This window comes from Anticarsia gemmatalis, chromosome 8 (assembly GCF_050436995.1).
Source record: "Anticarsia gemmatalis isolate Benzon Research Colony breed Stoneville strain chromosome 8, ilAntGemm2 primary, whole genome shotgun sequence".
Lineage (NCBI taxonomy): Eukaryota > Metazoa > Arthropoda > Insecta > Lepidoptera > Erebidae > Anticarsia > Anticarsia gemmatalis.
In genome coordinates this window covers 988,871-1,014,774 of record NC_134752.1, presented here as the reverse complement: position 1 = coordinate 1,014,774, position 25,904 = coordinate 988,871, and the positions used below count along the sequence as shown (strand labels likewise).

The 25,904-nt window shown below is 36.4% G+C and overlaps 2 protein-coding genes across 2 annotated transcripts; both read left to right on the top strand.

The window, feature by feature from the left end:
• Positions 1-2,294: 2,294 nt before the first annotated feature.
• LOC142974952 (ecdysone oxidase-like) lies at positions 2,295-5,897 on the top strand. The gene is made up of 4 exons (XM_076117532.1): positions 2,295-2,425; positions 2,944-3,064; positions 3,384-3,517; positions 3,823-5,897. The coding sequence occupies exons 2-4, from the start codon at positions 2,950-2,952 to the stop codon at positions 5,335-5,337; spliced, it is 1,764 nt and encodes a 587-aa protein (XP_075973647.1). The 5' UTR covers positions 2,295-2,425; positions 2,944-2,949; the 3' UTR covers positions 5,338-5,897.
• A 1,680-nt stretch (positions 5,898-7,577) lies between these two features.
• On the top strand, positions 7,578-18,318 carry LOC142974621 (ecdysone oxidase-like). Its single transcript, XM_076117065.1, has 4 exons — positions 7,578-7,700; positions 8,028-8,149; positions 16,311-16,441; positions 16,770-18,318. Exons 2-4 carry the CDS (start codon positions 8,038-8,040, stop codon positions 18,309-18,311), a joined length of 1,785 nt encoding a protein of 594 aa, XP_075973180.1. The 5' UTR covers positions 7,578-7,700; positions 8,028-8,037; the 3' UTR covers positions 18,312-18,318.
• The last annotated feature ends 7,586 nt before the right edge of the window (positions 18,319-25,904 follow it).

Here is a 25,904-nt window from a genome sequence, read left to right as displayed (position 1 = left end):
AAATTGGAAAAGTTTGGAGCTCGCGGCAACCCAATGTTATTTTTTCATGAAAAATTCTCCATCATTTTGGGCAGTTTATTTAATCGAGAGTGTTTTAGCCGAAGTAGTGCCGATTTATTCATATTATAATCAAATCAGTTCCATCTTTTCAAACTCAGATTTTTTTTTTCAAATTTGAATTCAAAAAATGATAACTTTAGCTAACACTGTCACCGGTAAAATAATACCGTAATAATTGCCGAAATTAATTACTTATCTAAGTTTCGACGGAAAGAACTAGAATAAATTATATTATAGGCGTGTATCAGCCAAGTAGGTATGTAATTTTATAAAGAACGAGTCGACTCACGCAACTTCTCTTGCGTCGCATGAGATAATGGGTCATAATTGTCCCCGTTTTTGTAACATTTTTCGTTGCTTCTTCGCTCCTAATGGCCGTATCGTGATGTTATATAGCCTAAAGCTTACCTGGATAAATGGTCTATTCAATTCGAACCAGTAGCTCTTGAGATTAGCGCGTTCAAACAAACAAACTCTTCAGCTTTATATATGTACTAGCTAACCCGCGCAGCTCCGCTCAGGCTTTCTTGTTTTTATTTAATACCGCGCAATTTCAAATTTATTCACCTTTTACACCTTCTCTGGACTTCCACAAATAATTTAAGACAGTTGGTAGTTTTTCCTCACTTGAAGAAGTCTCTTGGTAGTTTTTCCTCTCTTGAAGACGTCTCATGGTAGTTTTTCCTCTCATGAAGGCGTGATGAAGACGTCTCATGGTAGCTTTTCCTCTCATGAAGACGTCTCTTGGTAGATTTTCCTCACTTAAAGACGTCTCTTGGCAGGTTTTACATACAATTTTCAAACTACAAGACAATTACTCAAAATGTAACAGTACAACTTGATAGCGCGAGCATAGAACCAACCAATCATGTTAAATTCTTAGGTTTTACTGTAAACAACTATTGCAATTGGAAAGCCCATATAAATAATGTATGTACAAAAATAAATCCGTACTAATATTATAAATGCGAAAGTAAAGTAATAAGAGAGAATGGGTGAAATTTTTCCCCGTTTTTGTGACATTAATTACTGGTACTATGCTCGTTTTAGTCGTAGCGTGATGATATATAGCCTATGTCCTTTCTCGGGTATTAAAATATCTCCATACCAAATTTCATGCAAATTGGTTCAGTAGTTTAGGCGTGATTGAGTAGCAGACAGACAGACAGAGTAACTTTCGCATTTATAATATTAGTATGGATAATATCAAAATAGATATTAATTGTAGGTCAGGTTACATTCCAAATGAGTTACTCGATTAGCCAAAAAGTTAAGTCTTCTTTGCACCCACTGTATATAAAAAATATAAATTTTATTCTGTATTTCATATGATATATTCAAAAAAAAAAACCTGTTTTACATAACTAAACTGGTTAGGAATTCTAATATCACTTTATTCACAATGTTAATTGTATTTTTCAAGATTACCTTTAACTTTAAAATGTATTTTAAATAGAGGATAACTCTTTAATCGCGTTTAAGAAAATAAAGTTTATTTTTATGTTTCAAAAAACGATATCTATGTTATGTGTGTAAGCCAGTTTGTGACCACGCCCATAGCAGTATTAAAAATACATAGAAGGGCTCAATCATATCGTATAATAAGTAGTAAAAATGGAATTTAAAACGAGGACATTTGTTGTATTCGACAAAATAACATTAAATTAAATATAATGACAAACATTTTTTTTTATTCATGACGGTTCTTAATAACTATACAGATATAAATATATTTAGACAACTCCCCCACGTTTATTTGATTCCAAACTAAGCAAAGCTTGTGCTATATTGACAACCGGACTCTGAACAGATACTCGTGCTCATAAGATAGTTCATCTAGAGCACCCGTTCGAATAGCACATTGACGAAAAACACAAGCCTAGTCCACAAGTCCTAGTCTAGACGGACTTCCTCGTGGTCATCACACAAATACTTGTCCCGGATGGGATTCAAACCCGCCACACGCGGCGCCATAGTTATTGCGGGGAGATGACGACGTTAACCACTGCGCCAAACGTGCATATATCTCCTATTCAAACTCATTTTAATCGGTTCAGCCGTTAAAAAGTTTTCTATCAAGGCAGACGGACAAACGTATTTTTTCTTTTGAAAACTTCATAGACCGGTTCAATGTTGAATATTTAATGATATTAGGCTAAGTGTTGAAACGCGGGTGCTCGTTTAAAAGTAGTTTTATCTCAATTGTCACTCTATTTAGTTATTCTCGTGTATAAATATCACTTCATAACTAAATTCTTTTTTAGTTTTGGTGTTAACACAATATTAAGTAGACGGAGTAGAAGTTAGAGGTACTTATATAACAGCAATTTTAAATAAGGGTTGCAGACAGGCGTCGGGCCTATTAGTGAGTTATACATTATTTTGATTTTTTTGTCATTTAATCTAGAGCCCTTGTTTATTTTTCAATAGATGAGCCAAATTTGACGAGATTGTGCTTAATATTTTTTGAGTTTTAGGGGTAAAAATTGCCCTTCAAAAATTTCATGTAAATTAATTCATAAATAACAACACACGGTGCTTATTTAAGATAGGTGACCAATTGATAGTGGTTTGAAAAACATCTTCCTAGAAAAATTGGGAGACTCTTCTCACAAAAGTGTTTAAAGAGACAGCGTAGTGTTCGTTTTCATTATTGAATCCTTAGTTGAATACTGAAATGCTATTTGATTTTAAATGGTTTGCAGTCCAGTACATATAACCATATTATACGTAATATATTTAGTTTAATATGGTTATTAGGTTTAGTTTTGAGAGTTTTGCAATTATTTATTAACCGAGAAATTTCTCGATATCTACGCGATAATCGACAGTGGACTTTTCTAAAGTGAGTTTTTTCAGGATAACCTATATCATTGCTTTCAGTACAAGATGGACGCAGCTTCAGCTGTCGCTTCTATTACTTACGTGCAAAATGCGCTGACAGTCATGAATATGGCTTTGCACATCACAGGGTATATGTGGCTGCCAGGAGCTTGTGTTGAAGGTAAGTGACTCACTTGTGAGGATAATTTTAGGACGACTATGATGATGATGATGTCCTCAAGAAAAATAACTGACAATTCACCCACAATATCTGTTGAAAATAATACTGCGTATTCTCAGCCAAAAGATTAATCGTTTTATTACATTTTTGTGGTCCACCCACTAGTGAATGAAGTCTTTCTTAACGTTCTAGCTCCGGGCAATCTCTGAAAATTTTTTAAAAAGGAAATTTAGAAAATAATTTTTGTCCCACCTCGGGATTTTGTTACTATGTCTGTTTGATGTATACAGCCATCTTTTTAATATTAACTTCTCTTCAGATAAAGCTGAATATGACTACATAGTGATCGGCGGTGGGACATCAGGAGCAATAATAGCTCGGAGGCTTGCTGAGAACAAAAAACTTAGAATTCTGCTGATTGAGGCCGGCGGAGATCCTCCCTTGGAATCTGTTGTGAGTAAACCAAACAATATTACATGTTTTTATTTATAGAGCCAACTCTCGCACTAAGGATTGCTTTTGTGTCACGGGGATTTTTACAAACATACAGACAATAGATACAAAGTACAACTAGATCCGAAACTATTATTTGTGGAGGGCACAAATAATAATTGTTTCGTGTGGGAATTGAACCCACGACCTCCCAACGCAATGGTAGCGGCGTGGTGACCTTAACCATTGCGCCACGGAGGCAGTCAACATTCTACATTCAAGTGAATATAGCTCTTATACTAATATACTTACGGTTGATGTTACAGCTTCCCGGTCTATCTAGTTACGTCCACAAGTCTAAATTTGTTTATAACTTCACGTCAGAGGACGATGGTTACACCATGCAGTGTCATCAAGGCAATAACTTCTCATTGTCCTTGGGAAAAATGCTTGGAGGTACGAGTAGTTCTAACTACATGTCTTATGAAAGAGGTAACGAGATAGACTATAAACGATGGGCAAAAGCTGCGAAGGACTCTTCATGGCAATGGTCCAAGGTTCTCAAGTACCTTAAAAAGACAGAAAATTTAGAAGATGACGCCATTAAAAATTCTCGGTTTAGAAGGTTTCACGGTTATAAAGGCCCTTTGATCGTGACGAGGGAAAACCGATCTGAGATTAATGATTATCTCAATGCGTTCGCAGAAGTCGGTAACAGAGTAGTGCTGGACTTGACTGGGAATGTTACAATAGGGTATACGAAACCTTTGCATACTGTAGGAGCTTCGAAACGGCAAAGTACGGCAGCTGCTTTCCTAGCTCTACCAACACGAGAAGTAAAAAATCTAGACATTTTTAAACATACGGAAGTAACGAAGATTCTATTCAGAAATAAAACTGCTATTGGCGTTAAAGCAGTCACTAAGGATAAGAAAACTATAACACTTAAAGCGAAAAGAGAAGTCATTTTATGTGCTGGAGCTATCAATTCCCCGAAAATACTGATGTTGTCAGGCATAGGTCCGAAGAAACATCTTGAAAGTAAAAACGTTACTGTGTTGTCTGATTTACCAGTCGGTTCCAATTACCATGATCACGATGGAGTTATAGTTATTTATAGAATTAGTAAAATAGAAACAAGCTGCAAGCCTACGCGACCAAGAGATCTTCATACATTTCGTCACCCATTCTTGATTGGGTATGTGGCTATTAATAAATCTAGCACTTACCCAGACTACGTAACTACTAGTTACGTATATCCAAATGATAATGAAGGTAAAAATATTCTAAGGAGTTGTGCGTTCACCCTAGGTTTAGATTACGAAATCTGCGAAAATTTACAAAAAGAAACCAAAGGATACAAATTGTTATTTTCTTTTATCAAAACATCGCAGCCGGAGTCCCGAGGCAAACTGCTATTGAGGAGTACGAATCCAAAAGACCAGCCTATTATCATGCCTGGGACGTTGTCGAATAAATCTGACATCAAAAAGTACAGAGAGGCTGTAAAACACTTCATGAAAGTTGGAAAGTCGAAGTTCTTTAAAGAACAAGAAGCAAAAATGATAGATCCTTTGAGATCAAAATGTGGAAAATATGAGTACGGTAGTGACGAATACTGGGATTGCTATTCCTTATGTCTTATAAGACCAAGTGGTTTTGTCTGTGGGACTTGTGCTATGGGATCCGTGGTTGATGCGAAATTAAGGGTCAAAGGAGTAAAAGGTCTGCGGGTAGCTGATGCCAGTGTAATACCAACTATACCTGTATCAGGTACATCTGCACCAACTATGATGATAGGAGAGAAAGCTGTTGATTTGATTCGCGAAGATATGAAATGATTCATACTAATAAAAAACACGGGAATGCTATTAAAACGGACATAACGAACTATACTTATATTATTAAGAGAGTATGAGAATTTTGCACGTTTGTATGAAGGGGAATAATTTGATGATGCAAGACTTGCTTAAAAATTGTATCGCTGTGTAAAACCCGTACTTAAGTACCTGGTCATTAAAGCTTGCTAAACTCACTCGGTTTGACATAAGCCGGGCGGCTAAACCCAATAAGTGTAGATAAACCCGATCGGAAGAAGCTGACAAGTGAGTCGAGTCGGTTTTGTTGTTTGATAAATATTGCCGAACCGAATATGTGTGTGTAGCAAGCCTAACAAAATTTTATGTATTTTATTGTAATAACTATGTACCTACGTACAAAATATTTATAGCTAACCCGATCAAAGCCGCAAAGCAAAAAACCTATCACTGGATCACACAAATATTTATTTCAAATTGGATTGGACCAATGACACCTGTTGCAAAACCACTGACGTGGCGGCCACCTAAACTTATTTATTGGATTTTCAAATTATAAAAATAAATGTTATTTCAGAATGTGAGCCATTTGTATTCGTTTTTATATCACCTTTTTATGTTAAAGCTGCTTCTGGTGTAGTTGTAATTTGCCGTACCCAAGGAAAAAAAGAAATAATCGAATAATAAAATATTCTCTCTCTTATATTGAATTTATTTCTACTAAAAGCACTTCTTTCTTTTAATAATTAAGGTATTATTAATTTAAAAAATAAATACAGAAAAACATATTTAAGATTTAATTATAAAGCTTAGAACAGCAGCAGCAATATGTGGCTGAAAAAATACCAAAAATTCTAAGAATGATAATCAAAAATTTGTCTAGTTTTTGTCAAGTAGACATAAATTAGCTCTTTAGTAGCTAGGGGGCTGATTATTTTTTAACGAAATCTATTACATTATGGGAGGAGACCCTTGCCCAACGGTGGTACATAAATGGGTTAAATTTATATATTTACTAGCTGACCCGCGCAACTTCGCTTGCGTCCAATAAGAGAGAATGGGTGAAATTTTTCCCCGTTTTTGTAACATTCATTTCTGGTACTATGCTCTTTACGGTCGTAGCGTGATGATATATAGCCTATGTCCTTTCTCGGGTATCAAAATATCTCCATACCGAATTTCATGCGAATTGGTTCAGTAGTTTAGGCGTGATTGAGTAGCAGACAGACAGACAGACAGAGTTACTTTCGCATTTATAATATTAGTATCGATTGATGAAACTCAGGCATTTCGTACAGCTTCTGCCGCAGATCCACTAGGGAATATAAATCGCATCTCCCAAACTTTTCTACATTCAAATTGCTTGCAAATCTTCAGCTGGACAATGTTGGCACTCTTCCAGAAACGTTAAAACGCAATAACTCCAACCTGTTTCGTAGTCCGTGTCGCTGGCGTGCTGGATAGTAAAAACTTTACTAGAATTCATGCGCACGCCTACAGGTTTATTTACGGGAAACGCCTTACTTTGTTATGCATTTTAGGCCTTAATTTCTGAATGTAATTTATATTTCTTTCCCCTACTTAGTTGAGGTAGATGTCTACCTCTAATTTAATAAGAAACTTGACTGGCATTCAAATATTTTGGTACAGCTATGACCAATCAAGTTTAGACGAGGAGAGCAGGTGTAAAGCCATATAGAAAAATAGCAAATTCCATTATCTTTTGAAAAAACAACTTAGTTGACCTTAATTATACCTTTTTTAAAATTTTGTAATTACAGTGTGTAAATAAATTGTGTTTTAAATTCATTTCAACTTGAGATATTTTTTACGAACTTATAAAGTACAGATAAACAACACACATAATGCTTCAGCATGCAGGACCAGCGCCTCTCGCGGACGTCGTAGAAACTATTTTCGCAGTAAATTTTAAATGTCAATCTCTCGATACTCCACGGTTCCAATTGTACAGAATCGTGATACTGTAGCTCGATTCTTTACTACTATCGACTACCGACAACCGGCCTGTTATCGAGAAATTTTGTATGAAAATCTGATCAGCGCCTCTAACGGGCGTCGTATGAACTATTTTGGCAGTACATTCTAAATGTCAAACTCTCGATACTCGACCGTACAGATTATATAGAATTGCAGAACTGCGTTATTTGTTTTTTTATCGGTTATTTTAATTTAAACTTTTAAAATAATCCCCTGTATAACTATTAAAGATAAAACTATTTTACATTTGGAAAGTTATGAATAAAACATTTTTGTTAATCGCCAGACGTATTGTTTCAGTTGATAATACATTCATTTGACTAAGAGGTGTTTATCTTCATTTTCTATTAGAATAGTCTTTATCATCCAGTGCTAAATGGTTTTGTAAAGTAAGTTTAAATTTAAAATGGAGTCGTGATGACAAATTATCGTGGACGTTGATGTCTTCCGTGGTGGCGAATTTAAAAACGGTAGTTGACTACCAGTCAAAACAGCTATAGAATTTAAAAATATTGAAGTCAGTGTCTTATGTTGGTTGGTATTAAATGAGTGCCAAATGTTTTTGTTTACAATAATTACAATTTCAACATTATTTACAAAAAAAAAAATCCACAGCGGAACCATTTTGGATGAACCTTTTAAGAGTACAAATTTAATATTTTTTGTGTATGTATGTTGTACGTTAAACCTTCATTTCAAATTGCTGTTAATTTCAGTTCTTCAGCCATGGACGCGGCAGCCATTGTATCTCAGATCCAAGCGCAGCAGGATTCCTTCAAGGTCCTCACTATGATGATGCTGATAGACTACCTGTTCCCTAAACAACCGAAACTGAAGGGTAAAAACTGTTTATATAACACTAGCTGACTTTGTTTGCGTCACATAAGAGAGAATGGGTAAATTTTTTCCCCGTTTTATCATTTTTTACTGGGACTCTGCTCTTATTGGTCGTAGCGTGATGACATATAACCTGTAGCCTTCCTCGATAAATGGGCTATCTAACACTAAAAGAATTTTTCAAATCGGACCCGTAGTTCCTGAGATCAGCGCGTTTAAACAAACAAACAAACAAACTCTTCAGTTTTATAATATTAGTAAAGATACTACGTGTAGCTCTTGTATTGATTTTATGATATGATTGAATACTGGGTGGAGCAGTATTTTGCTGAAAGTAGTAGCATTATATGTTTTATGTTTGTCTTAATGCAAAATTGACTGAAAACTAGTCATTTGGTTACTTAACTCACAGATCGTTTACCGTGGGCACAATCGGCTATGAGCGCCTCATTTGTGCTATAGTAACCAAATAAGCAAACAGGCTCTGAACAGATACTCATGGACATGCAATATTACACAAATGTTTGTCCCAGGGGAATTCGAATTCACCACACGCGGCGCTACGGTTATTGCAGCAAGCAATACTCCTGCAGGACTAACCCCTGGTTTCTCAGTACATTTAGCGGTAGTTTATCTATTCAATAGCGTTTTTTTTGTATGAGTTTTAACACTATTGAATAGATAAACTGCCCATAAATGTACCTCAGAAACAGGGTGTAGGTAAAGTAAAATATATATATATGTACCTTTTTTTTAAAGGAAATAGTGTTAAAGTAATAAATATCGGTAGCTTTGGTGATAATTAGAGGTGTTCTACATTAATGAAATAACCACTTTCATATGGGCGTATAGGCTAAGAATCACCTTGAACCCTACGAAGGGACAAATTCTGTGCTAACTCTTATTCAATTTCTAACATCAATCAATACTAAACGGAACGTGGCAGTAAAAGTTGAAAGAACCTCATAAATAATAATGTGATCTACGTTCTACCGTTTGTCTTGTCGTCAGCTTTTTATTGCGATCCTACAGTGTAATGTGCGTCGAACCATAATTTCATTTGTATGGGACACTAGCTTAAACTGTGGCTTTGTCCTGGTACATCATTTTACATTTTTGAATTTGTATGACTGGAAAAGGGTTTTTTTGGCATAAAATTTCACCAGGAATCGTATTATAATTTCGAATAGTAAAAATAAATTGTCTAGTTATAAAATTTCACTTGCCCAAACAGTGAAGGAAAACATCGTTATGAAACCTTGCATGCCTAAAATTTGTTTAATCTACTATATAAAAATAAGTCGGGTTTTCCTTCCTGACGCTATAACTCCAGAACGCACGAACCGATTTCCACGGTTTTGGATTCGTTGGAAAGGTCTCGAGCTCCGCGAGGTTTATAGCAAAGAAAATTCAGGAAAAAATTCAACAGAAAGGCGAAAAAACAGAGAAAATCATTTCTCTGATACATAGCATGTACTACATACTAATATTTGTATCGTATTTCTTTTAATATTTTTATTTGACAGCTACTCATTGTAGATGGTGCCGGTGCGTGATATATTGTTTGACAGAGAATTTCATGTGAAAAAACGGTATTGTGTTCAAAAAAGTAAAAAATATAAGTTATTCGTTTCCTAACATTTTAATTGGAAACCAACAAATCAATTACGTGTATTGTGCAGATTTTTATTCGATTTCAACAGCAGGCATTTTGTCTTTAAGGTGGTAAGTTAAACTGTGTAAATTATGTGGATCGTGCATTTGAGGTTAAATTCACTACTCTGTCCATAGTCCAAAATGCCTAGAGGACGACGTGCGAACATCGGCCGCCGCACAAGACATGCAAGCCAGCAACAAGTGTATTCACAGAACTTAAGCGAAGTAAGACAAAATATAATAAGAGAAAATGCCCGATTAAGACAGCGCGTGAGCACACGAAGATCATTGGCATCATACAATCGCTTGGCATTCCAATATGATCCCACTGCGAACTACAGTAATGATGAAAATTTAGATATTGGACCAATGACGACTGTATGCCGATATTGTAATGCGTTAAAGTTTAAAAGAGAAACGGCTGGATTGTGTTGCGCAAGTGGAAAAGTCAAACTGGATCCATTACTTACACCACCACAGCCACTGAAACAATTGTTCGATGGAAGTGATCACGATTCCTACCATTTTCTTCAACACATCCTTGAATACAATAACTGCTTTCGCATGACTTCCTTTGGAGCTAATATCATTCGAGAAGGCGGCTTTATGCCGACTTGCAAGGTAAAAGATACAACACACAGAACCAATCACTCACACTAACAAAATGAATTGCAACAATAAAAACTACATATACACCAAACACTACACCATCACACGATCAGAAGTTACACCGTATTCTTCAACAAATGATTGTTTGCAATTACAGATACAAGGACAAATATATCATTTGCATGGTTCAATGGTGCCATCACCGGATGAGCCGCATCAATTTCTGCAAATATATTTTATTTCGTCGATGGTGGATCAGCTGAATGTGCGTTGCAATATACAGGGAACACAACAGTTAAAGAGACGAATTATAGAACAGTTGCAAGCATTTTTTCACGCTAATAACGCTGTGGTTAATATGTTCAAAACAGCATTGGAACAAATGCCATCGGATACGCACAAATTTGTCATAAGAGCGGATTGTACCCCAACAGGTGAACACGTGCGAAGATTCAATGCACCCACCGTTAATGATGTTGCTGCAATTATTGTTGGCGATCCAACTAAATCGCGAGACATTGTCGTTCAGCGAAGAAGCAATATCATGCATCGTGTAAACGAGACACATCGTTTGTACGATGCGTTACAATATCCAATCATTTATTGGCAAGGGCAAGACGGATACGACATCACGTTGAAGATGGTCGATCCAATTACAGGTAAAATATTCACACACTAATTATATTGCTATTATTGGTTTCTATTAACAATTCATTTAATTTTGCATTTTCAGGTGTATCAACGAATAAAAATCTAAGCGCAATGAATTACTATGCGTATCGTTTGATGATTCGTACACATGAGGAGAATGTCATTCTGAAGTGCCGTCGGCTATTCCAGCAATTCGCTGTCGACATGTATGTCAAAGTCGAGACCGAACGTTTAGCGTTCATCCGATACAATCAGGCAAAGCTACGATCTGAGGACTATATACACTTGCGTGATGCTATTCATTCAGATGGCGATGTTCAGAATGTTGGACGTCTGACGATTCTTCCATCATCATATATCGGAAGCCCACGCCACATGCACGAATACGCTTAAGACGCTATGACGTACGTGCGAAATTATGGAACTCCGGATTTGTTTATTACGTTCACTTGCAATCCGAAGTGGATGGAAATTGAACGTGAGATGGAACCGGGACAAAAACCGCAAGATCGCCATGACATAATCGCCAGAGTATTTCAGCAAAAACTCAAGGTTATGATGGATGTGCTTACTAAGTATCGAGTTTTTGGTGACACACGTTGTTATATGTACTCGGTGGAATGGCAGAAGCGTGGACTACCGCATGCTCATATCCTAATTTGGTTGCTGAACAAATTACATTCAAATGAAGTGGATGACATCATATCAGCTGAAATTCCTGATCCAGTCACTGATCCCCATCTACACGACATTGTGACGACGCAGATGGTGCATGGACCGTGCGGTGCTTTGAATCCATTATCGCCTTGCATGGCTGATGGAAAGTGCACAAAACGATATCCGCGACCGTTAGTTGCTGAAACAGTCACAGGGCACGATGGATATCCAGTTTATCGTCGGCGTTCAAAAGAAGATAATGGTCGAACTATTAAAGTCAAAGTTCAAAATCAAGAGATTGAGATCGGAAATGAATTCATTGTACCATATTGCCCGCTGCTATCACGAATTTTCGAAACACATGCAAACGTTGAGAGTTGTCATTCGGCCAAATCAATCAAATATTTGTGCAAGTACGTCACAAAAGGCAGCGACATGGCTGTGTTTGGTATTGCGTCGGAAAATGCGAATGACGAAATCAGCAACTTCCAAATGGGCAGATACGTCAGTACTAATGAAGCACTGTGGCGATTATTGTCATTTCAAATTCATGAAAGATATCCCACAGTTGTACATTTAGCAGTGCATTTGGAAAATGGCCAAAGAGTTTACTTCACTGAGGCTAATGCCGCACAACGAGCTGAGAGACCACCATCGACAACATTGACTAGCTTCTTTTCAATGTGTGAAACAGATCCATTCGCAGCGACGCTGATGTACGTTGAAATGCCCAAGTATTACACTTGGAATCAATCAACAAAGAAATTCCAACGTCGCAAACAAGGCACCCCAGTTCCAGATTGGCCACAGGTGTTTTCCTCTGATGCACTAGGTCGTATGTATACTGTTCATCCTAGAAATGATGAATGTTTTTATTTGCGACTGCTGTTGGTAAATGTACGTGGACCAAAATCATTTGCGCATTTGAAAACTGTGAATGGCCACCAATGCCAAACATATCGAGAAGCATGTCAACTATTGGGTTTGCTGGAGAACGATTCTCATTGGGATTTAACACTTGCCGATTCAGTTGTTTCATCAAATGCGTACCAAATACGAACGCTGTTCGCAATTATCATCACCACATGTTTTCCTTCACAACCAATGCAGTTATGGAACAAATACAAAGACGACATATGTGAAGATATCTTGCATCGTTTGCGCATTCAAACGAATAATCCTGACATGCAAATAACCGATGAAATCTACAATGAAGGATTGATTCTGATTGAGGATCAATGCTTGACTATTGCAAACAAGCTACTGATTGAAGTAGGAATGATTGCGCCAAATCGATCGATGCACGATGCATTCAACCAAGAATTAAATCGAGAGCTGCAATACAATGTTGATACATTTCAGGAATTTGTTCAAAATAATGTGCCGTTACTGAATGAACAGCAAAAACAAGTATACGAAACATTAATACAAGCGGTGGACAATAATACTGGTGGTCTATTCTTCCTGGACGCACCTGGAGGGACAGGGAAAACATTTGTCATTTCATTGATTTTGGCCACTATTCGATCAAGATGTGACATAGCTTTGGCGTTAGCATCATCTGGAATTGCGGCGACTCTTCTAGATGGCGGTCGTACTGCACATTCTGCGCTTAAGTTGCCACTCAATTTAAACACAATTGATACTCCAACATGCAATATTTCCCGATCCAGTGCAATGGCAAAATTGTTGATGCAATGCAAGCTCATTGTTTGGGATGAGTGCACAATGGCACATAAGAAATCACTTGAAGCACTTAACTTGACACTGAAGGATCTTCGGCGAAATAACAACATCTTTGGCGGCTTGATGATATTGTTGGCAGGCGATTTCAGGCAGACTTTGCCAGTAATTCCCCGTGGAACGCCTGCAGATGAATTGAATGCTTGCCTGAAGGCATCACCTTTATGGAATAACGTAAAAACATTATCGCTAACCATTAATATGAGAGTTCAACTTCAAAATGATCAAAGTGCTGCACAATTTTCCAAACAATTGTTAGCTGTTGGAAATGGAAAAGTCCCAGTTGATGCGACATCTGGATTAATTACTCTTACCAACGACTTTTGTCGATTTGTAGACTCTCAATTAGCTCTTATTGAAAATGTTTTTCCAAACATTAGTGAGAATTATCAGAATTATGCTTGGTTAAGTGAACGAGCAATTCTTGCCGCAAAGAATAATGATGTACACGCACTGAATTTCACCATTCAATCAAAAATAGCAGGCGATTTGGTGACATACAAATCCGTTGATTCTATAACAAATCTCGATGAAGTAGTAAATTATCCGACGGAGTTTTTGAACTCTCTGGAGTTACCAGGATTTCCACCACATAACTTGCAACTCAAAGTTGGTACAGTTATTATGATATTGCGTAATTTGAATCCACCGCGACTTTGCAACGGTACTCGACTTGCGGTAAAAAGACTTATGTCGAATTTGATTGAGGCAACCATCATTAACGGAAAGTACGCAGGTGAAAATGTATGTATTCCTCGAATACCAATGATTCCGACCGATCTTCCGTTTGACTTCAAACGATTACAATTTCCAGTTCGCCTTGCGTTCGCAATGACAATTAACAAGTCGCAAGGCCAATCGCTTAGTGTTTGCGGGATAAATTTAGAGAATCATTGTTTTTCACATGGACAGTTATACGTTGCGTGTTCACGAGTTGGTAAACCATCCGCTTTGTTTGTGTTAACGTCAGACCAAAAAACAAAAAATGTGGTTTACCAAAGAGCACTTCAATGAATCTTCGAATAATTTGCGGACACGTATAACGCTTCGATTCAGTATTTACTTTGGATTCACTTTCATATACTTAGAGAAGTTCAACTAAATGACACTTCATTTTTGTATTCAAAATGAATTCATTACTGTTGTGAAATGCAATATTTTTTTCCTTTTCAAATATAAAACATAAAAAAATGTTTCTTCATCTCTTAATCACAAAACGAAATGTTACATAAAACGAAGCCATTTGGTGGCGAAACGGAGTTCGCCGGGTTTGCTAGTGAATAAATAAATATCATTGGACAACTCACACACGGTCATTTATTTATTTATTTATTTACAGGTAACTCAACAGGTATAGTATACATAAAAATTGCAAACAGACAATAAAAAGATCGAAACTTATATAAAATACCCAATTACAGAGTTACCAAAATTTATACAATAGAAATTTAATTTAAATAACCTAATATAATACATAAAATAATAACATTAAATTAATACTATAGAAATTATAGATAAATAACATAATTAAATTACATATTAGAACGAAAAAAATATTGAGCTTCGTTAACAACAGCCGCGCCGATCAATCGTTACCATTAAAAATATTGTTATTGTCATTTCATTCCAAACTAAGCAGAGCTTGTACTATGGTAACCAAATAACTGATAAACATACTCATATACTTCTAAATACATACTTATATAGATACATTAACATCCAGGCTCAGAACGAATACTCGTGCTCATCACACAAAGATTTGTCCCGGGTGGGATTCGAACCCACCACACGCGGCGCTACGGTTGTTGCGGCGAGGTGACCGCTTAAACCACTGCGCCAAACGTGCAGTTAATACATTCATTGAGGGCATGCAAAGTCCCCAACCCGCACTTGGCCAACGTAGTGGTCGTTTGGAGTAGACCCTTGCCCAGCAATGGGACAGTGATTGGTTAAATTTATAACAATGCCTATGTGTTGTAAAAATATAAGTTAAGTTACCGGTATTTTGTTTGTTAAGACTCGTAATGATAGATAAAAGGTTTGAAATTGATTAAAATATATGGTAGATCAGATTCAGAAATACTCATGTAAATGATGAACTTTGTACGTAACAGACAGACAGACAAAATAACTTTGCAAATCATATACATCTATCAGGTTTTATAGACAACGTTGTCTGATATTCAGCTTTCAGCATTTGAAGACAATCTATAAAACCATAATAAACATCGAATCGAATGAACGGCAAACTAAACAACCGATTTACAAACATGAAACATGGTATGTCAAATGTAAGTTTGCCGGTGGTAAAACGATCATAGCCTAGTAGTAGATCTATATGCAGAGATAACCTTTGCCTTAAATTAAAGGTTTTGATTCGAACCTGGGGCCTTACACTCATGTCATGGTAAAGACGTATTAATATGTATTTATAGTGGTGTAGTTCTATGTAAATTTAGTTTTACCAATGTCGTAGGAGAATTATATAAACACCCAAATCATAGATCTAAGGTCAAATTGAGTTTGTGGATTACAAATTGCTTTAATACGAGTAGAAAAATGCCCATTAGTCCTCTATTACTCGATCTTGTACTGGCAGACCATATTTGGATAAGCATTGGTTCTATTGTAAAACTGAACTGGAAACTTTATGGTCACGTAATCGATTACGTTAGTGGTCATAACAATGTTTGGTTCTCAATAGGCGCTCTTTGTACAATAAATAAAATATTTTAAAATATCTTCAACTTTAACGGCGTTATCTAAAAAAAACTAATAAGAAATCCAATGGTAATGCTTATGAATAATTTCAGAACTAACTCAATTTTTTTTTTTCCTTTCCCCAGATAATGACGTATTCGATTTTCTGATAGTCGGGGGAGGTACAGCAGGCTGCGTTTTAGCCAACAGATTAATGAAGGCTAACTTCAGTGTGCTGGTGCTTGAAGCTGGTCCAATAAAGCCTTATGATGCTTTCGTAAGTAATATTAATTGTTTTTTAATGTTGAATCTATATGGAGATAGATTTCACATCGCATGGCTCCTGATAAATCTTCTCTACATTGAACACTTCCTCGTAAAGAAGGATCTCTTAATCTATCGAGCTTTTAAAAGAATTCATGTATTGTACTGTTGAATCATGATTTAGGAAATGTTTTTGATCATTTTTAGATTTTTCCTCGAAAATTCTCAGTGACAGTCCATAGTTTGTCTAGATACACTATGTAAGTAACACTCAACCTGACTTAGTTACAATATAAGACTGAGATAGAACTGTGGATAAAAAGTAATTCTTTTGATTTCAGCTACCTGGAGCCCTCATGTACATGCCTCACAGCAGGCTAGACTGGAATGATACAGTAGTTCCAGATCACTTCACTGGACGTTGTCATCGCTGCTTCGGCGCAGAACTTCCAAGCGGAAAGGTCCTAGGCGGTTCCAGTGCTATCAACTTCATGGTTACAGCAAGAGGAAACTATAGGGACTACCATCGATGGGCTGATGCGGCCAATGACCCCTCATGGGAGTACAAACACCTCATACATCTCTATAAAAGAAGTGAAAGGTTACTGGCTCCGGAAATAGCAAACTCTCCTCTTGGACAATGTCGAGGAATAGGCGGTAACCCACCAGATACAGGTGATGGCGGTCCAGGCAAAATTGGAATAGGAATCGACAATGCTACCAACATCCCTAACTACTTAAAGTCTTTTGAAGAAATGGGTAATGAAATAGTTCTCGATTTGAATGGCAAACATTCAACAGGTTATGCCAGAGCGTTATTCAGTATTGGTGAAGGGTTTCGACAAAGTACTGCGTACGGTTACCTCATACCGGCCGTCGGTCAAGATAATAAGACTAACCCAAAATTGTTCGTATCCACAAATTCTTTTGTGACGAAAATTGTTATAGATGAATGCAAACATGCAATAGGTGTGATGGTGGAAATAAATAATACGAAACCGATATTTTTGAGGGCAAGGAAAGAAGTGATACTTACTGCTGGGGCTATTAGATCACCACAACTTTTAATGGTATCAGGTATAGGACGGGAAAAATATCTTAGGGAGATGGGAATCAAACTAATCTGTGATTTACCCGTAGGAGAAAATTTCCAAGATCAAGTTGGTATCTCTTTCATCCATAAAACTAAAGAAAAGTCTTCTTCTGCTGGCACTGATCTTCAAAAACACCCAGCATCTGTTGTTGTTGGTTACAAATCTTTAGATTTGTGTGGAGAATACCCTGACTATGGTACCAATACATACATATATGACAAAGAAAAGGCTTTGCTTGAGTTCTGCAGTCAACCTTTTAACTTCCTATCAGATATTTGCAACAAGTTGTATCAAGAAGGTAAAGGTAGAGAAGTAGCTCATACAGTTCTGTACGGTCTGTATCCAAAATCACGAGGAAAACTTTACCTCAAATCAGCAAATCCAAAAGACGCACCCATTATCGATCCTTGCTGCTTTTCTGACAAAGATGATATGAAGAACACCGTCAAATATATTAAAGACTTTATTCCTATACTAAATACAACGTTTTTCAAGAATGTCGGGGCCATAATGGTGGATCCTGTAGGAGATAAATGTTGCGCAGAATATGGCACTGATGAGTATTGGGAATGCTATGCTTATTGTATGTCCAATAGCATGTGGAACTACTGCGGGACGTGTTCTCTAGGTGCTGTAGTAGACTCAAGGTTGAAAGTCTTCGGAGTACAAAATTTAAGGGTTGCTGATGCCAGTGTCATTCCACATCTGATTGCCGGTGGGAACTACCAGCCTACTATTGTTATAGCGGAGAAAGCTTCTGACATGATTATTGAGGATTGGAAGGAATAAAGACTTGAAGAATATTTTGTTTAATTTTTACCAGCTTCATTTGGGGAGAGAGAAAGAGAGACTAGACCCTAAAATACGATGGTGCTAACAGCAGTCTCTACCCATTCATATACCTTTTCACGTAAGGCGCTTAAAGCCAGTTCTTTATATAGGTATGCTTTTACATTACGTATAAGCTAAGCAGGTCCCCCTCTAGATGGTCGGACAACGTCGTGGAATGAGTAGAGCTGCTACGTATGAGAATTGTAAAAAGTTAGGGTATAGAGCCCCCTCAATGCCCCACTTTTTATAAGGCCTGTACTCTACAATGGGTATAAATATGCTCGATAGGTAAATTGATAGACGTTAAAAATCCTTTGGTATAGCTTAAAAATACGAAATATCAGGGCCATTTTTTCGTAAGTGAATATAGACTTGGCAACGACATAGCAATAGTTCAACAACAACGCAGTATTTCGTGCCACTTGAACAACTTATGTCGTTATAAAATACAAGAAAATACCTCTTGTATCTTTTAAAACATTTCTAAAGTTTATTTTATTTCCGTTGACTTCTCAGCACGTTTAATTTTGTAGATGGCATTTACCGTTGTTTATCGTCCAACTGCTGGAGACTTACAAACAAAAGATATGCCTCAGCGCGCTGCCCTTTGTAGGATGTAACGTTCAGAAAATTGCTATTTCTCTTATAAATAGATTTTAATTTTTACAGTTAACTAACTTTTGACCCTGCTTCACCCGCTTATGTAGCCGTTTTTAATAGTAGCTAATGTATTCATATATAATAGGATACGGGAGTCCAGGCGAACACACATTGTCTGTGTTAGCCTGCGACCACGACGAGTGCAACCTGCGCCGAAACGTTTAAACTTTTGCATTGCATGTTTATTCTATAATAGGGTACGGTAATTAATGCGAACGAATTTCACCTTGTAGGTAACTTATGAATTAATCCAAAAAAGGATAATCCAATAAATTCTACCCGGCACCAATATTAATTGTGTTTGGAGCCTGGTTGTAAATTTATCTATTAAAGTATTTAATTTGAAGTACATGTATAAGTGTGTTTGTCTGTTCTCCGGTTCCATAGTAAAACCTCTGCTAAGCTTGGAATCAGATGACCTTTGAGTTGTTCAATGATATTTACATAGGTACTATATGTCGTTCTAGTAAAAATGCTTGAATTCGATATTTTATGCTAAATCCCTACATTACACGTGAAGCAGAAGTTATCCTAAAAAAACCAAATATATTAAGTTACGCTATAAAAAGGTTTATTCAATAAGTTTTTAGTATGTAAGTTTTTGATAGCAAACTGATTAAATGTTTTATGAGTTCTCTGAGGTGAGTGTGAGTGAAGAAACGAATAAAAATACTTCAGATAACTGTTCCGTGTTACCTTAAATTACTTTATTGATAGTTCCCAATCCGCTTAACTTGTACAATCATAAATGTCTTGAATGATTTTATTTGAATGATGAATTAATTTTTACTAAGCGCCTTCTGCGCATCGATGTGCTATATTTAGACCCACTAAGTAAAATATTGCTATGTTATTTGGGATTTTACAAAAAGTACGTTAGAAGACTCAGATACAAAAATATACTCCGACAACTTAATACAGAGCAATGACTTTCACAATTTTGCGGTGTTGGTTGTAAAGGTTCGATATAGAAACGAGTGTCTTGTTGTAACAAACGTACAATGAATATTAGCTTACAAACTAAGTGCATACATATAGGAGAGAAAAAATGTGACACACACCACAGTTTATCTGGCGATTATAATAAATAATTCCCAAAATAAAGTGGCTATATCAAACAGGCTATAAATTCTAATGTTATAAATTCTTGTATACCTTCGCCAAATGAAAATCTTAAATTAGAACTAGGCTCTCCACTTTGCAGTTAAAACTAATGCTGTAGACAAATATTAATTAAGTTAGTGGCCTTAAAAAAATACCGATTGAAATGTTTCCAAGCCTATATAACCTAAAAAACTTGATGAAAATGACAAAGTTAATATCAATTATAAAGTCCGCAGGTGTTTAACACGACTCCTCCATAATCCTCAACGAGCTCATTCAAATGGAAATGCAAATTTAAGTAACTTTTTAAAAGGATTCCCGCCCACTACCTGAATACAGAAGGAAGGAGCCACACTCGTGCGATTTGATTTCGCTTAAACCTGCTTTAGTTTTTGAGCCGAAGGAAAAGCAACGCTGCTTTGTTAAAAAAACGAGTGAAGAGTAAAATGTGTTAAAACTATCCTAGGTACTAAACAAACTTTACTATTTCTAACTTTTAATGAAGTAGTAACTTATGCACTGGTGCAATTCTATCTAAATGTGTATGTGATTGCTATGCAGAACTTTCGAGTAAAAATTCCAGTTCGATTTAAAATATATTCCTGAGTCTTTATGTAAAGAAAAGAATGGACTTCTGAGTCTCGGAGAAAACGTTAAATCGTTGGTTACATTTGATATCTCATCGGTATTACTTGTTAGCCAGACCATCTGAAAAAAAGGTAGGAAATAGAAAAATTATCTCTGAATAATGTCACCCATGCTGATCATAAAGTGTAAGGAAACTAAAAGATAATTTTTGGAAATTCCCTCCCGAAGTGGGCGAAATTCCACGCAGGCAAAGCCTCGGGCGAACAGCTAGTCATTAACATTATATAATTACATACTTATAGGTAACAAAAACTAAATCAAAAATAAGTAAAGAGCGCTCAAATGCGAGCGCACCAGTGTGGAAATAGTATAAAGGTTCAATTTGAAAGCATAAAAGTATCCATTCAGTGTCACAGGTGCGTCCCCGCTGCAATCGCGTTCAAGAAAACCTTTTAAACTCAATGATGTTGTAACTCTTAGACGATGTAGAAGGTTTTGTTTTAAGTTTTATTTTAACAGAGTTGCATAAACATTTGTTTTACATGCACGAGGCGAGGGTTTAAGGCATACTGACAAAACAATATTGCAGGTAAGTGTGTATTAGAAATAATCTATTACATAATTAAGCAGTCATGGACTGTGTAACTAAAAAGACACAGGCAATGAATAACATAATTATAAAAATAAATTAATATGAATCTTATTTTCATGACATAACTAGCTTCTTCTCTATATTCAAATGATGTTAATAACGAGCTTGTAAGATGGGAAACTTTAGCCTTCAACTGCATAACTAAATTCACCTGTTTTAAATATCCCGGAGGTGCTTTACGAAATTGTGTTTGCATTTCATTAGAACACCCACTGAAATATTTAAAACTAACGCCCTCTACTTCATTCACGTGGAACTAAAAAGAGAGAGATCTAGCGTAGGTAAAAAAATACCAGTTTGTCAAACATTATAAAATTAGGATTTTGCAGTAAGAATAGTTAAGGAACTCTTACAGTTTTTCCATATCTATGTTGATCTATACAACATAGTTCATAAAATTTCATTATTAAAATACTATTATTTGGTATAAATCTACCTAGCTGCACGCTGGTATAGCGCAGACAGTAGTCTACCCATACATATTTTTTGTCACACAGGCAAAGATATAGACCGAAACGTATTTGTTTCATAATAAATTATTATCAAACACGTTATTAAATGACAGTTAAAATATTAAAGTGATCAAAAGTAAATCTTCTGCTTTATATTTTTTTTTAAACCTGTCACATAAAACGGAACAAAACACATACATAGCGGAGGTGTATTTTTTTATTAAAGTCTATACAAAACATCACACAGAAATCGGACAAACAAAATACGTAGTAGTACAAAAAACATATTCCAATAATAAAAGAAAGTAGCCAAAACAATGCCTTTAATATCGCAAAAATGAAATTGTAACCTTTTATTGTACAAACGCAAAAAATGAAACCATCAATGACATATGTCAAGCCCATTCGTTCGGCCATTCCTTTATTCATTCAACCATTCGTTCGCTGTCAAACTTGTCAAAAACTAAATACTGTATTAGTTCAATTTGTAAAAATATATTTTGTCAGTTAGACAAAAAGGGGTTTTCAATTTAAATAGAATAAGTTTAGTTTTGCAATAATAGACAAAGTTTTTGTTAAAACCTAATGACTATGCGTCGTATGTGTGTGTTACAACACATTTCTGCTTTTGTTGCGTATTTATTGAATAAAGTCTCCTTGCCGCTTCTGTCTGTCTGTTTGCGTTAAACTCGATTTCTACTGAACGGATTTTCAGGCGGTTTTTATTATTAAAACGTCATCACCAACATAGTCTTTCATCCAACTATGTTCGAATCGGCTTCCAGTCTCAAAGGATGTAGCTTAATATTAGTATTTTACACGGATTGCCTATTGAACTTTCACAAACCAGTCACCGGGTGCGGGGTTATAACATGATATCCCTCGGTAAGACTGGTTGTCAGAGTTTCAAGTTTCTGACTACTGGAAATGACTGTCAAAGGTCTTTGAAAATGACATCCGGAACCCACAAATTGACGTGCCTTCCGAAACACGGAGGAATTCGGTGTGTATAATATGGTCACCCATCACAACAGAACATCCTCGGCAAAAGTAGCTTAACCTCAGAGATGCATCCTTCCGGCTGACCAGCAACCATATGAGGCAAAAAACATCTATTAGCAAAAAAATCGTAAACTCATGAAATTCTTCAAAGAGATATAAATCAGTCAGAGATTAATCTTTACATAAATAAAGGATACAAAACATGGCAGTAAAATCTGACATAATCCAAGTTAAAGATCCGTCCTTTTAATCACATTTTCACCCTCTGTTAAAAGAGATTATCTTATATCCGGGGTTGCTCGAATAAATGCAGGCTATATATTTAACTAAGGGTCAATTCTTACTAGCGCATCGAAGCAGCAATTTGCGATTACTGTCTTAGTTGCCCGGTTTTTGAGATACATTTAGCGGTTAGTAAATCTATTCAAACTGTATTTTTTATATGAGCTTAAACGCTATTGAATACATAAACTTCCGCTAAATAAACCTCAGAAACCGGGGGATATTAACGTCGCCTAAATTCTGATTGCCTATATGTCCAGTCTTTTGGTTTTTTCTCTTGTAGATTGTTTTAAACTTTATTGAAAGTAATGAAATGAAGTTTTGATGATCATTGCTTAGTCGCACAAAGCACATACTCGCACACATTCGCACGCTTTATATTCTTATTCCGAGTAATTTGCGTTGAATCGGTGTATAGGCGTTTAATAAGCGTCGTTTGAAAATAGATCCGCGAATTGCGTCAAATACGTGCGAATTCCACTTATTTTTATTTCCGAAGAAATTAATGTACATTAACATTTATTTTAAATCTATGTTACTCATTGTGAATTCCCCCTAAGATTGTGGTGCAGTAGGATTATAGTAGACTTAGTTTGGAAGGCAACTACTATATGGGTAGATTATTTTGTTTTCGCTTTGTAACCTTATGTACCGAAAAGTGTAGTTAACGGAGTACAAAATAAACCCTCTTTTTATGGTCATATATCATTGGGGCGGGTCTATTGCCATACATCGTGCACGCTACCAAACTGCACGCTCCTATAAAATATATGGAGAATATTTTAACACAAATTATAAAAACCAATAGCATTTTGCAACCCTCACTTCATATCCTGAATAATACTGAGTACAATATAAACTCAGTGAAAACCGAGCTAGAGTAGGCGTTGAAACTCGCGCCTCAAGGAGACGACGCTTAACAGCCACATCAGTACTGAGACCTTTTAAAGCCTCTGAAATAACTTTATCTGACCGGGGATTCGAAACTGAGCCCTGGTAATCGCAAACACTATCGATATGCAACAGAGCTAACATTTTTTTACTCCCCCTTTTCAAAAATACTCCAAGTACTCAAATTTGTTTAAAACATTTGTTGAGGGCATTCAAAGTTCCCGCACATGGCCAGCGTGGCCTATCCCCTCGCTCGTTTGGGAGGAAACCCTTGTGTAGTACCTAATTAGTCAAAATGTGTGGGTAGTCAAGCATTCCTACGCGTTGTGTACTCACTAATGAGAGGCTTCATTGAGCTGATACCGGCTTGCGCTGACTCCACTTAATGATGTCTTACGTCATAGCTCTGATGCTGCAAAATTGTGTGAAATTCAACGTGTGTTTACCGCCTTTAGTAGAATAAGGTTTTACACGCAATTTGGTGGCATAATTTTCAAAATTGTTTTTGTTGTCTGGATAGTGCATAGGATCATGAGGTCTTGGGTTTGATTTCCAGGTAGGCCGATGTGTCAGGTTTTTCTAATTTATAAGAATAGTTCTTTACAGTAGCATGGAGTTTGGTAGCGCGCCCGCTATATGGTACAAGGTTTGCATCTGCGATTGTAAATGGCGAAACGTGGGCGTATTTTCATACACTACACCTTCGGCTCTCTGACTACACCTTCGGCTATACCAGGCTAGATAATAATATTATGAATGTAAGCATGATATTGGTTTCTACAATTACCTGAAGCGATCACCAATCACAAAACTGATTTCGACAACAATCGCTTAACCTCCAGAACAAGAGCTTACAACCTTTTAAACTGTAAAGCGATAAAACTTAACTTGTTTGTTATTTTTTCTTCGTTAAGTTGTTCCCGCAAAATGTCTTGTTTCACAGAAGATTACAAGCGTTGAAAATATGACCTTAACTTTGTTACAAGTGATTAAAGAAAGTATTCAGAAGGTCAGGTTTGTACAAAAATATGCAATAATGCTTAGAGAAAAGCACGAGTCTTTCTGTCATGTTATTATAGCTAAAACGTTGAACTGGATTTAATGATATAAATTGAGCAGAACCAGGTTTGTGCGATCTACTAGTTTTTTTTACCCATTACTGTCCCACTGCTAGGCAAGGGTCTGCTCCCAAACGAGGGAGGGGTCAGACCTTGAGTCCACCACGCTGGCCAAGTGCGGATTAGGGATTTTTCATTCCCTCAATAAATGTATTAAACAAATTTTAGGCATGCGTGGTTCCATCACGATGTTTTTCTTCACCGTTATAGCAAGGGATAAATGGTCTACTTGTTAAAAGAAACTAAAGGCGCGTGGGTCTTCTCTTTGAATACCATAATATAATAAAATAAATAAATATCATTGGACAACTCACACACGGTCATTTGATTCCAAAATAAGCAGAGCTTTGTACTTTTGTAACCAAATAACTGATTAACGTACTTATATATTTCTTAATACATACTTATATAGATAAATTGACATCCAGGCTCAGAACAAATACTCGTGCTCATCACACAAAGATTTGTCCCGGGTGGGATTCGAACCCACCACACGCGGCGCTACGGTAACCGCTTAAACCACTGCGCCAAACGTGCAGTTAAATTTAACGTACTTTAATGTACTCATACTTCTGATATCTCTGTGTTGTGATATAGTACAAGTTTATAGTTATTTTTTATCGAATCTCACAAACGTTAGGCTTCATTAAAAGGGCGATGGCAACAAATTGTATTTTTTGTCGTTTTGTACTATTATTACAATGTTATCGTAGACGTTTGATACAATTGCTGTGAAAGCTATTTACTTTGTACACGCATAGTAACTGGAAATTGTATTATGGATAAAACATGATTTTGGCTT

Excerpts from the sequence above, each read along its gene's own strand:
- LOC142974952 (XM_076117532.1), top strand. The coding sequence starts at position 2,950 with ATGGACGCAGCTTCAGCTGTCGCTTCTATTACTTACGTGCAAAATGCG. Across the intron at positions 3,065-3,383 it reads GCCAGGAGCTTGTGTTGAAG|ATAAAGCTGAATATGACTAC; the intron begins GTAAGTGACTCA and ends ACTTCTCTTCAG. Across the intron at positions 3,518-3,822 it reads ATCCTCCCTTGGAATCTGTT|CTTCCCGGTCTATCTAGTTA; the intron begins GTGAGTAAACCA and ends TTGATGTTACAG.
- LOC142974621 (XM_076117065.1), top strand. The coding sequence starts at position 8,038 with ATGGACGCGGCAGCCATTGTATCTCAGATCCAAGCGCAGCAGGATTCC. Across the intron at positions 8,150-16,310 it reads TAAACAACCGAAACTGAAGG|ATAATGACGTATTCGATTTT; the intron begins GTAAAAACTGTT and ends TCCTTTCCCCAG. Across the intron at positions 16,442-16,769 it reads TAAAGCCTTATGATGCTTTC|CTACCTGGAGCCCTCATGTA; the intron begins GTAAGTAATATT and ends TTTTGATTTCAG.